Source organism: Canis lupus, chromosome 6 (genome assembly GCF_048164855.1).
Source record: "Canis lupus baileyi chromosome 6, mCanLup2.hap1, whole genome shotgun sequence".
In the NCBI taxonomy this organism is placed as follows: domain Eukaryota; kingdom Metazoa; phylum Chordata; class Mammalia; order Carnivora; family Canidae; genus Canis; species Canis lupus.
In genome coordinates this window covers 4870900-4886372 of record NC_132843.1, presented here as the reverse complement: position 1 = coordinate 4886372, position 15473 = coordinate 4870900, and the positions used below count along the sequence as shown (strand labels likewise).

The following is a 15473-nucleotide window of genomic DNA, read 5'->3' as shown; positions in this document are numbered from 1 at the left end:
TGCACCGGGAGCCTGACGTGGGATTCGATCCTGGGTCTCCAGGATCGCGCCCTGGGCCAAAGGCAGGTGCCAAACCTCTGCACCACCCAGGGATCCCCCAACCCAGGGTTCTGTGGAGAGTCCTATGGGTAGGTATTTCTTCCCAGACTCACACTACTTAGAGATGATGTACCTTCATGTGTCTATCTCAAAATCAAGTTCAGGGGCTAGCATGGAAGAGGTACTTTTAAACATGTTTAATAAAAGCAACAAAAGTCCTCAGTGGTGATGTTCCTGCCCTATAAAGATGTATACCAGGTGTGACTCATCCCATCTAGCTAATCATCCTAGGCATGTCAGCCTCCTCCAAACACAGGACTTCAGCTTTAACTCAGAAGCTAGCTCCGTGCAATCGGCAGCAGCTGTCTAGAAAATTGAGGGAAAGAATGGGAAGGCTCAACTGGGGTAGGTAGTAAGAAAGGCACATCAGTTCTCAAAGTTGGCCTGGAGTGCAGGAAAAGGCCATGAGGGGCCGCATACCTTAGTGGTTGAGAGACCGGGCTCTGAGCTGAACCATGTGGTTTTGGATTGTTCGTGGCTCTTCTTTTAAAATACTTCCTAGCTGTGTGGCTTTGGGTAAGTGACTTACTCTCTGTAACTGAACTTCATGTTCTGTGAAATGGGGATGATAACATGCATCTGGGGCTTTCGAGGATACAGTGAGGTAGCCCATGTACACTCTGTCACGCTGGCCCGTGGTGAGTACAGGGCTCCTGTAGTGAGACTATGCATGTGATCCCACAGGCCAGAGAAGATGAAAGCTGATAGACTCCCTTCTTGAATTTTTATTATGGATCACAAAGTAACAATTCTGAAAGGACAAGATCAAAGATAGCAACAGATGGTAGAAGATTCTAGTAAAGAAAATACTCTGCGGGGCAGCATTTTTTCAGAGGAATTAAAGATACAGCCATTGACACAGTCACTTTGTGATTGGAAAGGCTCACTCATTCTTATTTGCCTCCAGCTTGGAAGTCTCTGTCCTAGGCTTGTGAGTCATACAGGTGTTTCTAATATGGTCTTTTTTTTTTTTTTAAAAGTAGGCTCCACACTTGGTGTAGAGCTCAAACTCATGGGGTTCAAACTCACGGCCCTGAGATCCAGACTTGAGGTGAGGTCAAGAGTGGGACACTTAACCAATTGAGCCACTAGGCACCCCTCTAGTAGCCTATTATTGATACCTGATTGTACCTGGCTCAGTCAAGGGGAGGACAGGATTCTTTTTGCTTTGCTGCACGCAGGCAGGTAGGCTGAGGGGGGTGGGGATCCATGTCAGTTTCTGATTAACTGTTTCCGCAGACATTCATTTCTCATATTGCTGCAGCCCACCTCTTTTACCTTTGTCAAAAGCAAACCCACTGTTTAGAACGTGAAATACCTGGAGATACTGTCATGTGAATCTAAGCTATCCATCCTGTGGGCTGTCTGTGCACCGGAAGCTGCACCAGGACGGTCGTTAATGGTGTCCAGTCCAGACTCTCTGGAAAGGTTCATGATGTGGTTCTGGTAGTACATGTGGATGCTCTCCCGAGTGGGGACGTTGCCCTGTGGAGGGGAGACAGCGCCACAGTTCTTATTTGCCGGTGTGGCCACCTGGCATTTCTCAATACCGGTAACTCTCATCGGCACACACACCTTGCACGAAGATTACAAAGCTAGTCAAGGTGGGGATTGATTTTAACTCATTGGATTAATGGCTCCCAATATCACTGGGTAAGGCTCACAAGAAATCCCTTTTTGGTTATGGGTGAAGATGTTCAAAAGGCCATAAGTCCTGGGGATGTCATGGACAGCATGGTAACTGTACTGCATTTTTGAAAGTTTCTAAAAGACTAGAACTTAATAGTTCCCATCACAAGAAAAAAAAAAAAAACCCAGGAACAATGTGTGCTGATGGATGTTAAATCAACTAACTGTGATCATTTTACAATATATACAAATATCAAATCATTACATCATACATCTGAAACTAATATGTTTTATGTATTATATCTCAATAAAAATAAGATAAAACCTTTTCAACAAACCCTTTCTTATATGTAGGTAATTTTGCTAAATGATAGTAACTTTTTCAGAAACAAACTATTAGTTTTAAATACTATCTATAAACTGTATATGATGATATTTTGTTGCTCTGCATATATCTTAAAGTTTCAGATCACACTTCCCAGACTAAACAACATAATCCACGAGACAGTAGAGCCTGTGGACTTGCAAACTGGGGAGGGGAAGGAACAGAATGAATAAACTGGCCATTGTCCCAGGACTGTGCGTGCATGTGTGCACACACATGTGCATATGTGCATGCAGTGTCTGATTATTTTAATTCTGAGCATGGAGCAGATTTAAATATACAGAAAAACAGAAGGGTTATGTAAAGACAGTCTGAAAGACACACTGCAGATTTTGTGTTATCCTATTTGGAGCCCTGGACATTGACTTTTAAAATCCTTATAATGTGGGAAGAAGCAAAAAGAATTGTACCAACAGTGTTACCTTTTTAATTTCTCTGGTCAGCATGCATCTTTCAATTCTCAGAACTGTAGATATATCAATATGCTCCCTTGAAATGGAGTTAAGCCAAGTTGTGAAACTATCCACTGTTGCCAGAAACAGAACCCAGGTAAATTTCAAAATATTAAATATCCTCTTGATGATATTATCTAGGAAGAAGAAAAGCAACAAGATTTCAAAGGAGCAAAATACCATCAGCCATTTTGCTGTTGTGTAGCACAGCGATGTTTTACCAAAGGCAGACCTGGCTTCAGACCAGCATGCCTAATACGGAGTGATGCACGTGACACTCAGCATGATGGGGGGCATGAAGGAAGACAGGCAGTATAGGAAGCTATGGGTGGGTCTATCGAGACATGCACTGGCAGCATCAAAACCCAACTGGGATAGAATTTTTATCCTGTAGTCAAAACAGCAGTTGGAATAGGCCCATTGACAGATAATAGGTTTGATAAAAAGTAGATATTGCACTCAAAGATGTTTCTCTTGATGACACAGGGACAGAAACAGTCTATCTATCCAGGAAACTGGGTCCTTTAATGCTATTTAAATAAAGTTCTTCTTTTCTTAAGTAATGATTATTGTTGGAAACAATTCTATTGATTCAGTAAGACTTTTGATGCTTGTCACTGCAGCTGCATTTCAGTTAAAACACGTTCCAGCTTATTGTGTAAAAGGGCTCAGATACTACTAAATTATCTCCATCATTCTATTTCATTATATTGAGCTTCGCCAAATTCTGCACATGGGATCAATCCTGTACAACCAACAGATGCTGTAAGATTCCTGATGCACTTGGGTTCCCTTCTCTGTCTGCCACTGTGATGTGGGGAGCCTGGCCAACCTGCCCAGCATGGTAAGCTCAGCTCAGATTGCCACCGTGTCTGTGACATCATCTGGGTGCAGCACATGTGCCTTCCTTGTGCCCTCAGAGAATTCCACAGGAGCTCCCTGATGATCATTAAGATTTGAGGAGGTTCCAACTGTGACCTAACTTATTTGAGGTCAGAATTGAAATAAAAGAGGGAAGATGGTGTCTTTTTTTTTTTTTTTTTTTAAGATGGTGTCTTAACTGCCTGTTTGATTCATCCATTCCCATAAGCCAATGGTTTCTCGACTGGTACACAAGGAATCCTTCAAACTGGGCCACCAAATTTTGATCCACGTGAATTTTTTTTAACTTGGCATTTCAAAGATTATGTTTTATTTGTGATTTCAAACACCACGGTAAAGTGAATACTTAGCAAACATCATAATGAATCAAAAACCGCCTTAAGTGTTTACTAACGAAAACCTAAAACACCACCACCTCTACCACCATCAAGAAAAACAGCTTGTACCCTTCAACCTTCTCCCAACTGAAAAAAAAAGGAAGGAAGAAGAAAAGAAAGAAAAAGAAAACAGATTCAAGTGTCATAGTAAAATCTTAATGAATTTATGATTAATGATTATAGTTTGGAATTGAGTATAGCATGCAGAAAAGGGCATAAGCCTCTATGGTCTTATGCAGGGCTCATCAAACTTTTTGTAGATGCGATCTGACAATAAATATCTTTGGCTTGCAGGCCATACTGTCCCTACTACAACTCTTCGTCTTTTCTAGTGTGGTGTGCGTGCAAGCAGCTATAGACAATGTCTATGAATGGGCACAGCTGGGTTTCCAATAAAACTTTATTCGTGAAGTTTGAATTTTATAATTTTCATATGTCATGATTCTTCTTTTGATTTTTTTCAACCATAGAAAAGTGTAAAAATCATCCTTAGCTAACAAGCCATAAAAGCAGCAGGTGGGATTTGGCCTGAAGGTTGTATAGTTGCCTACACTAAATCCAGTGCAATCAGATGTGACATTGGCATGAATCACCCCTGCTCACCGCTAATCCTCTCTCTTTCTATAGACCACAGTCTGACTCTGAATTTGACTTTGTAATAGGGGAAAAACGTTATTTGTGAATTGGATTGCCTAGGAGGAAGGCAGAGTTTCTCTTGGGGAAAGGTTTGCTCTTTTCAACAGGAGAAGCACTGAAGGGAAGTTTATCTATGAACAGGGTGGCCTCAGGACAGAGTCCAGGTGGGCAAGATAGAGACAAAGAAGAGTTGAACAGTTCTACCTACTGAAGGAACAGGAATCTTGGAGTTGCCAGCTGGTACCTGGGAAAGAAAGCGGGAATGATCTAATGAGCCAGGCCCCAGAGGCACCAGCTAGGGAGAGACCCACTGAGGCAGGAACAGTGATCACTGACTTTCCCCTTGAAGTTGCTTCCTGACTCTGCTGTCACTGCCCCATCCACCCCTGCTATTCCCCAAAGCCTCTGTAAAATGCCATCACACCTAACAGTCTTCCATGAGGTGTACTTTAGGAAGTAAGGAAATGAGAGCATCTTCTGATGAACAAAGCAGCCCAGGAAGGGACCAGCTGCTACATGATGCTGCATGGAGGGAGGTCCTGCAGATTCCACAGAAGAGCAATTCTGAGCCAAAGGCAGCCATGGGCATCTATATTGCTGCTGCCTTCTCCCCCCAGCTCCTGTTTGGGGTTTAATCTGAGCCAAGGTTCGTATATCCCACAGTTCTTTGGACAGAATCTCTAGCTGATTGGTTTGACATAAAAAGAAAGTCTGAGCCCTAGAGGCTGAAGGACTTGGGGATTACACCTATCGATAAACTTGACAATTTTTGACAATTTTTTTCTCATATACACAATTATTGCCTGGGAGGTAGTAATGATACATATGATTATTTTACAGTTTTGCCAAGGCTGGTCCTGAAGGTAAAACTAAAATTGCTGTGTTGGAGACACGAATAACACACACTTTATTAACCTGAGTGACCACAAACTAACATGTGGAAATTGCATTTAAAATTTTTATTTATTTTTTCGCCAGAGTCATTAAGGCATCATGGTTAAAGTCACATACTCTGAATTTAGACTTTTTTGGTTCAAATCCCAACTCTGCCTCTTAGTGGTTGTGTAGACTTGGAAAAGTCAGCTAATCTTTTTCTGCCTCAGTTTCTTATCTGTTAAATGAGGGAGAGGGATTTTGAGGTAAGCGGTTAATATGTCTAAAGCTCTTGGAAAGTGCCCGGTAAAGATGTGTGATCCAAAGTGTTAGCTACTATTACTGTATGTAACTTTGCAGCAATAATAGAACATCTGGTGTTCTCCACATATGTGTGAGTCAAATAATCTGGAAATGGGGGTTCAGGTTTAAGAACGATGTCGTAGGTGGTGTTAGTCTCATTTTGGGCCAGCAGATGGCATCCTTGGAAGTATTCATGTCCAGAATAAGTGCGCCTGAAAATCTTGCCTGCTGATAAATAAATGTATGTACACAGGAGTTCCAGCCCTATGACATGGAGGAAATGATATGTTTATGGAATTAGAGAGACATTTGAGTTCATTTCATTTGGAAGCTTTTGTCTTGCTTTTTTTTTTTTTTTTTTTTTTTTTGCCTTCATGGAGAAATTTCCCTCCACCACTCACATCCTATGAAGCCCAAATGACACCATGACTGAGCTAGGAATTAGAAGATATGGATTCAGTCTCTGACTCTTTCACTTAGTAGCTGTAGAATCCTGAGCAAACTCACTGGGAATACCACTTCATCAAGTGAAGACTTTGGCCTAAACTTCTAGAATCGTCTCATTTCTCCAACTGTACTTACCTCTGATTTAACTCCTTCTTTCTATGTCCTTTAAAATTGATTGCCAATATTTTTTGTGCTTTTATATTGGTGGCTTCCATGGGACATTTATAATTTGCTCCCCAAATCCTCTCTCATAGATATTTGGATAAAATAGTTTACAAACTGACTCTAATCCAACATTCAATCCAACAGTGTAAAGGTCAAATCTACTTTAAGGAGTCACTTTGAAATTTTACTTAAGATGAGATTTCAAGGGACATTGATTATTTAGCCATAGTCCAGAAATAGTTTTTGATTAATTATTTTTAGGCAGCCTCCCATGACATACCTTCTGGGAAAGCAACATTTTCAAATTCCCCCCAGTTCATATTTGTCTTTGGTTACCTGGTCCATCGGATTTCTTTTTGATTGGTTCATCCTCTCGGTCTTCCCACTCCACAGGACCTGCCCAGTGTGTCCAATAAACATGAGTTAGATCGTTTTAGGGGAAATTAAATGTCAACACTACTCTTCTGGAGTAAAAGTTATTTTGCAATTAAATTTAGAATATCTGCCTAATTTAAGAGCTCTCAGGAAAAAGTTGTAAGAATCCATAGCTCTCAGATTCCCTTTACTCCATTCCAGAGTAAGAATCATGTATAACTAGGAATAAATAAACTATAATCCACTGGCTAAACCATTTTTAGGACTAGTCAAATAATTTTAGAACATTCTAAGATTTGTTCTTAGACATTAAGAACAAATGTCTGAGGACAGCAAGTACAAGTTTGGAGTAAAAGGGTGCTAGTGGGGGGAATTTGCAACACTAAATATTAAAACTAACTATCCAGCTACTGAACTAAAAAACAGATGACATTGGCCCAGAACTAGACAGTAGGATAGTGGATCAGAGTTCAGAATCCAGAAACATACCAAAGAATAAATGGGAGCTTAATATTGACAAAAGTAGCATTTAGGTTCACTAGAAAAAGGGAGGATAATCTAATAAACAAGGATAGCATAGTGGTCTATCTATGTAAAAGTAAACAAATTAGATTTCTACTTCACAAAATAATAAAAATTCAAAATATAAATAATACTGTGAAGAAATAAAGGAAAACATTTGCATAATATGTGGGGGAAAGATTTTCTTTAGCAACATGGAAACCCTGAAACTGCAAAAAGAAATTGAGACCTCTTTGACGTCAGAAAAAAAAAATTGTTTATATAACATATGCTATAAACTAAATAAAAAATAAGCACTAAATGGGAAAAATACGGGATCCCTGGGTGGCGCAGCGGTTTGGCGCCTGCCTTTGGCCCAGGGCGCGATCCTGGAGACCTGGGATCGAATCCCACATCAGGCTCCTGGTGCATGGAGCCTGCTTCTCCCTCTGCCTATGTCTCTGCCTCTCTCTCTCTCTCTCCGTGGCTATCATAAATAAATTAAAAAAAAAAATTTAAATGGGAAAAATACTTGTAACACATGAGGAAAGGATAATATCTCTAATATATAAATATTCTCTAAATCAGTAAGGACAAACAACCCAACGGAATAATATTTTGGAAAATGATAAAAATGTTTAAATCTTAGATTTGGAAGTACAGAATACCATGAAAATAGGAAATAAAAAATGCTCAGTCTCATTAGTTAGGGAAATTCAAATGAAAATAAAAGCCATCTGTCATCTCTAAGAAAAACAAACAGTACAAAAAATAACATTCTGTAAGATTAGGCTGTAGGGAAATGGACACTCCTGTACCTTACACATAGGAATGTAAATTTCTAAAACCTTTTGGGAAAACATATATTAAAGTATAAAAGGTCATACGTCCTTACTCAGAAATCCCACTTTTGATAATCTATTCTGTGGAAACTCTGTGTTTTCCTGACCTTTAGCTATGCATTTAAATATACACACATGTATATGCATGCCTGTATGCATTTTTGTGCAAGGGTAACTATGATAGCATTGTTCATTGTGGCAAAAATTTGAAAGCAAACAATGTCCATTAGTGATGGAATAGTTGAATAAATTATGCATATCCATATTGTAGATTATTTTGCAGTCATTAAAAAAGGATGATATAGTTTTATAAATACTTAATTGGAGAAATGTTCATAACACAATGCTAATGAATGTACCAGACTGATTTACATAGCACGCACTCATTTTTGAAAATAAACAGAAGAAACGGTGCCTGCACACATTTACGGAACACATGAGTAAGGAGTGGAAATGAACACCCCACATTGTGAGGATGTGGCACCTGCAGGGATGTGTTTCCATGGCAGATTGTCACATCTACTTCTTGACTGCTTGTCTTGTTACATTGGCTGTGCCTTCATTTTGTCTTTTAAACCAATAAAGTAAAATAAAATTAAAGCTACCAGGAGATAGCAGGGAGCAGAATGGGCAAAGAGGAGAGAGAGTTTGTAGTTAGAGTTCCATTAGTAATTATGCTTCCTTTTCTCTGATTTTTTCAATACATTTTTAATTTCACAAAAAAAAAATCTGCATAGATTTTCTTTGTAAAGAATCAAAATATAACAGCTAAACCTAAAGTTCCCTAAAATCATACCACTTAATCTCAGTCTCTCCACAGAAGAGACTCCTATTCCTCTCCCAGAAGTAACCACTGTTATTAATTGCTAAGTATTCTTCTTGGTCTTTCTCTTGCATTTATGCAGTATTATATTCACCTATTAAAAATGCAAAATACTGTCTTGAGGAACACTGGCTTCTGTTGTTTCATAAATGGTTTTATAATGTGCATGCCATTTGCAACATAATACTTTTCATTTAACATTATGTCAAGTTCAAGGTCAGCACAGGTTTCAACTGTGCAAGTCCATTTATATGTGAATTATTTTTTTATAAATACAGTACAGTTCTGCAAATGCATTTTGTCTTCCTTATGATTTTCTTGATCACATTTTTCTCTAGCTTACTTTATTGTTAGAATACAATATATAATACATGTAACAGACAAAATATGTATTAATCGACTGTTTATGCTATTGGTAAGTCTTCTGGTCAACAATAGGCTACTAGTAGTTAACTTTTGGGTGTGTCAAAAGTCATACAAGATTTTTGACTCTGTGGGGGTCAGTGCCCCAACCCCCACATTGTTCTAGGATCAACTATGATCCATCTCGCTTTTTAAACTACTGAATAGAATTCCAAGTTTTTTTTTTTTTTTAAAGATTTTATTTATTTATTCATGATAGTCACAGAGAGAGAGAGAGAGAGAGAGAGAGAGGCAGAGACACAGGCAGAGAGAGAAGCGGGCTCCATGCAGGGAGCCCGATGTGGGATTCGATCCCGGGTCTCCAGGATCGCGCCCTGGGCCAAAGGCAGGCGCCAAACCGCTGCGCCACCCAGGGATCCCGAATTCCAAGTTTTTATTATTAACAAATGTTTGATAAATATTCTTGGACATGCGTCTTTGTGCACATGTGCAAATATTGCTTCAGGTTGTGCAAATATTGCTTCAGGTTAAGTCACACAGCTTGAAGTAGGACTGATCTGTAGTAGGATATGGACATTTAACATTTTTGTAGATATTAGCATATTGCTCTTCAAAGTGAATGCACTACTTTACTACTCCATGTATAGTGTTGTATGAGTTATAACTCATACAGGCACCTATCTTCCCACTAGCTCTAAACAGTGATATTAACAAATGTTTGGGTTTTTGCCAATCTGAGATAAAAAAACAAACAAGGAAAACAGTAGTACGTCCAAGTATTAGTTGTGTTTCTTGTATTAGTAGTGAAGCTGAGATTCTTTTGGCTATTTCTGTTTCCTGATCTGTAAATTATTTTTCATATCTATTCATATATTGGGTTAATTTTTTCTTTTACTACTTTTTAGAAGTTCTTAGTATATCTAGAATACTAATCTTTAGTCTCATATAAATAATGAAAATATTTTTTCTGATGGCCCCCCCTTTCACACTGTCACCTTGATTTTGGTGTTTGTTGTAGCTTGGAATTTTTGCAATTTTCAGAAATGTCTTCCTATTGTATATTTTCAAATATGCTGAATATGGTATTGGTAGTTATGTTCCATTTTTGGCTTCTGATCCTGTTTACATGTGTTTTGCCTTTTCCTCTTAGTCAAATTTACAAAAGTTTATCCAAAAAATTTCCAAAAATTTTTTCTAGGAATCAACTTTTCACTTAATGATAGATCTTGTCTTGTATTTCTTTTCTGTGACTTAACATCTGCTTAAAAATTAATTTTTTCCTTCTACTTTCTTTGGATTTATTTTGCTCCTCTCTCTTTTTCATTCTATAAAATGTATCTTAACTTAAATTCATGTTTTTATTTATTCCAAGGGTCAGATATGAGCAGTGATGGACAAGTAGAACTCTGTGCACTCCTTAGAATATGAGAATGGCATTCCTGCAAAGCTTCTGTCCTTTGTAGCTCCCTACTGTATCCCAGGGCCACACAAACAGTGAGTGCTGGCTGGACTCTGCATTCACACAACACTCACCCTCCCCAGATCCTTTTCTTCTTCTTTTCTGTTCTTCTTTTGCAGACTTTTTTTTCTCTTTGCGTCTCTGTCGCAGTGCTGTTTTAGGGTCAGTGATCCAGGCTTGATAAACAAACTGAAGGGGGGAAAGTTCAGTTATTTTCTAGCTTTGTAATAATTTGAATTAAAAGAAAAGGAACCAACACCAAACTTCCCAACTTTTGGAAATACATATATATATATATATTTTTTTTTTCTCCCAGCACAAACTAAATCTCCTGCTCCCATATCCCTCAATATTCTGAGTTGACCTGTGCTATTTCCACTATCATGAAATAAAACATGAAAACAGACATTGTAGGAATATATTTCATTTGGTATCACAATCATGAGATACTTGGGTAACCTCCATTCTTCCCAAGTCCCTGTGTACTACCACCACTTTGTGAGAGTTTCTGATTCTTTTGTATCACACACAATAGGATACGCTGGGCACCATGCTAAGGGTAACTGGAGTACTTTTTTCCCCTTGCAAATAAAGTTTGAGTCAATAACAAAACATCATTTGCCCATTTAATTTGGGAAAATAGTTATGCACATTTGATATTCTCCCTTGTGAAAAAACAGCTATGACCAATGACTTGAGAAAGGGTTTTGTAGATTGATTAGTATTTGTAGAGGAAAAACTAATGTGATGTTGAGGTGAAGGAGTCATTCCAGAATGTTACTGAAGGCCAACCATGGTGCTTTTGGTTGCCTTTTGTCATTTTCATTCAAAAGCTGAAAATGGTTACATTAACATAATAAAACCAATAACCCCCAGAGAGCAACTTTAACAGCCCACCCGCAAAATGTCTCTCAAGTCATGCAGAAGGAACAAAAAGAAAACCTTGTTAGACAAAGTCAGCCATCTGTAATCATAAAGCCAAGCAGGCATGCTCCTCATGCACCCACAAACACACCTGGGTCTCAGGGAAGCTGGGTTTTCTATTATAATGATAAAGTTAAAGGAATGTTTTATGGGAGCACTTTGTAAACCCAGATATTTTCACTGTATTCTGTATTATTTTCAGATTTCTGAAATCTTTGAAAAATACAGTGTAAGCAAACCACTTGCATGGTGATGTCAGTAAAAATGAAGAGGGATCCAACTTTTCAATGGATGGAAATGTAAAGGTCATAGGTGACAAAGGAAGAACACTGCTTTTATTTCACTGGTAGAAATCTGAGTCCTACAGGCAATTAATGTGAATGGAACATCTGTATTATTTCGGAATAATAAACCAAGGAGGCAAAAAATAATCTTATTTTATGCCAAAAAAGTTTTTTTGGAAAATGAGAAGATGAACTGACACTGGAAGGAGAAACATCAAATGAAGGAACTTATGGTAGATATGTATTGAGCATGCTAATTGGGTGTTCCATCAAGAGTATCTTTGCCATGTATGTCAGGTCCTTTGCTTATTAAACCTGCCACCTCCCAAAAAGAATATTTTTGACGTTTAGTACATTCATAAGCAAACTTGCTTGAGCAAAATATTGATTCTTTTAAAACAATCTGAACTGCTAAACACAAGAAATTTTCACGTTTAAGAGCAACATATGATGACAATTCCTTTAAAAAAAGGGGTTATGACAATATTACTTTTAGATAATGCCAGAATCCCCAAAATAGAAAATAAAAAAGTAACTCAGGATTTGTGAGGGTATTAGGTACACAAGTTGGAGGCATTCTTTTGTTCTGGAAAAAAATGGGGAGGGTAGGCTAGAAGGAGAAGGGGCATTTAGGACAGGATGGCAGAAGTCTTGCAGGAGGGTGAGTGCCATTCAGCTTTTGTCTTATGAAAAGGAATCCCCTGGTTCTACCTATGATCCCTAAATGATTAAGTCCATCAGTGTTTTCTCACTGAGATGAGAATTTACATAATTCAAATAAGGGGGAACAAAAGAAGGGAAGAAAATCCTATGAGGAGTCCCTATTTGTAGGTAAATTTTCTTAATGCTGATGTTTGGAACTTCAAACCCTATATAGCGACTGGAATATTTGATAGAGGGTCAGTCTGACTGTTTCAAGAAATGGTGATAACAAAGTGGGAGGAAAGATCCCAATTCTTACTGAGTCAAGAAATAGAAGTTTCTTACTGGAAGTTCTCAGTGCTAGTGGGAAATGAGGTTCATCTTACTGAAAATATACAATGCATAAGGCATTTAGTTTTTAAAACAGGAGAGACTTTTACTAAAGTGGATGGAGATTCTTCACTGAAATTTGTTAAATTTAATAAACTCTCATTTAATTCAGGTGTGACCCAGAACTTTATGTTGTCTGTAAGAAGTTATTTTATTTCTGTTTTAATTTTTTTATTTTAATTTTAATTTTAATTTTAGTTTCATTTTTTTTTAAATTTTATTTTATTTTATTTTATTTTTTTTTATTTTTTATTTTTTTAGGGAGGGAGCTGGTGGAGGTGCACAGGAGGCAGAGGGAAAGGGAGAGAGAGAATCTTAAGCAGGCTCCCTACCCAGTGCAGAGCTGCACACAGGGCTTCATCTCATGACCTAAGCCTGAGCTGAATTCAACAGCCAGAAGCTAAACTAACTGAGCCACCCAGGTGCTCCTTTGTTTGATAATTACATTGCAATCTTTCATATAAACTCATAAATATGAATGGAGAGACTTATATGGTAGTCATAAAAGGGAAAAGAAAAACAATCCTAAGGAAGTGAATACCTTGAATATTAAATGAACTTTCAGACTCCTGGCATTTTAAACATGAGAGGAACCAGAAGTTTAGATTTCCCTACTCAGAATGGACCAGCAGCTGCCCTTCCTCTGGGAGTTCAAGAGCATTACAGAATTGTAAGTGCCACAGGACCTGCTTCATTGACAGAACCTGCATTTAAATAAGATCCCAGGTGACATGGAAAAAATGTTGGTCTCCCTCAGTATCCAAACACTTGCTTAACATGTGAGCATAAAGACCTAAGAGTTCAAATGCCTGCCCCAGATTAAGTCAACAGAACCAGCTTTCTATAAAGTACATGAACAGTAATTCATTATTTATGATTTTCAGTAATGAGTGACTACAGCATAGGTAGCTGGGTAATGTTTGTTGTGCATTAGATGAATCGACACACAGCTTTTTCACAGTTTATTCTGCACTATCTGAGGTGACATGGGAGTGAAAAACTACACAGATCTTTCACGGCAACACCGCTTCATGAGGGTTTGTATCAAAATCAGAAGAGTAAATGGAAGACGATACCAAATTCAGGGAAGATGGAGACTTGGATGGGAAACCAACAAGGAAATGGGGTCAAATGAGTCTTTTATTAGCTCATTCATAATTTGACCAGCTTTCTGAGGACAATGATCACACGTGTAACACATCAGGACTGACACATGCAACCAGATGTGACCCTTTTAAAATGAGACGTGACTTAGGCAAAACTACAAGAAGGACAGAGTAGACGTTTATCTGCATTTTCTCTCTCTATATTTCGATAGGCTGTGGTGCCATGTGAAGATCAAGAATCAAATAATTGGAAATTTGGCTTCTCAAAACTCTCCTTGGAAAGCTTTGCCTACTATTTTAAGTTCTTCTACTTCCTCCATTGTACGATCTATAGAACAGGGAAAATGCAGGTGTAGGCCAACAAGGATCTGCTTGTCTAAAGTTCTACGGAGCGGAGAGTCACACACCACATGTCAGTGAAACATCAAATACCTTTGCAGCTCTGATTAAATACTGAAGAATAGTTTTGGGAAGTTTAATGACAGACTTTGGCAAGGCTAAAATGGCCGACGCAAACTTCCCAATAGCTCTCTACAAAGAAGGACAAAGCAAGAGTGATTAGTAGAAAAACACCAAAGACTAATAATTTAATATATGATGTCAGTATGAGTTTGTCTCTACAATTACATCAAGTAGGTTAAAACGTGCCAATGACTGAAGCTAGAGTAAAATGTGCTTTGCTTGTAGGTTAGGAATAAGGAAAATAGTCATTGCATATAATCCATAAACATGGCGAGGATGATCATGTTTTCTCCTTTGCTGAACGATGAGTGGTGGTTATAAGAAAACTCATTAGAATAAAAATAAACAAGTCATTAGTATTTGACAAGCCAGGCCCATACATGCACACAGACACCATCTTCAAGAAACACATTCAGGTAGTGATGGGGCTAGTGAGGAAGCATCAGAGCAATGTGTCTCCATAAATAATTTAGTTCTTTAATTTCATTGGGAATACAGGGGTGAATGTATTCACCTTCCAGCCTGAGAAGACCTGGCCAGCAAAGCAACAATGACCTTTCCATGGACCCATCCTGTGGCTTGATGGGTATCACTCTATCTATGTGTCTTAGAGTATAACAACTGAGAAATAACAGTCTTAACATGTGACTACTTCATAAAAGAAATATATACCAAGCTTGCACCCCATATGTAGCTCTACTGACCAGTAGAGTTATAAAGCATTGATTAGACATTCACTGGATACATCATACTGGGCTGGTGAGCTATGTAACCAAGAATGATATGACAGGTTCTGAAAAGGAAAGGCAATTAAGCTTAAAAAAAAAAATCAGAACTGTGCCAGCTATTTTTGGGATTTCAATAAATTCTCAAATCTTTAGCAACACAAATGAAATGGATTTTCAAAATTTGAAATGACATTTAAATGACCATTTGTTTGAAAAACAAAGCAAATGCTTTATTTTTATGATCAACTCTTTCACATATCAAAATATAAGTCCACTCAAGTGATCCAAAGCAATGCTAACGAAGTCTTCTTCACCTTCTACATGTA

General features: G+C 38.1%; 1 protein-coding gene across 5 annotated transcripts in view; it reads right to left on the bottom strand.

Annotated features, from left to right (window-relative positions):
- PIEZO2 (piezo type mechanosensitive ion channel component 2) overlaps window positions 1-15473 on the bottom strand; it is a 440944-nt gene that overhangs the window by 39218 nt on the left and 386253 nt on the right. For 3 of the 5 annotated variants that reach the window (XM_072828697.1, XM_072828694.1, XM_072828695.1), the window contains 4 exons: window positions 10686-10800; window positions 6585-6644; window positions 2536-2702; window positions 1418-1584 (listed from right to left, as the gene is read on the bottom strand). In XM_072828697.1, coding sequence (XP_072684798.1) covers window positions 1418-1584; window positions 2536-2702; window positions 6585-6644; window positions 10686-10800 — 509 coding nt within the window. Of the gene's footprint in view, window positions 1-1417; window positions 1585-2535; window positions 2703-6584; window positions 6645-10685; window positions 10801-14389; window positions 14489-15473 lie in introns of all 5 variants that reach the window. The other 2 variants (XM_072828696.1, XM_072828693.1) reach the window with 1 other exon arrangement.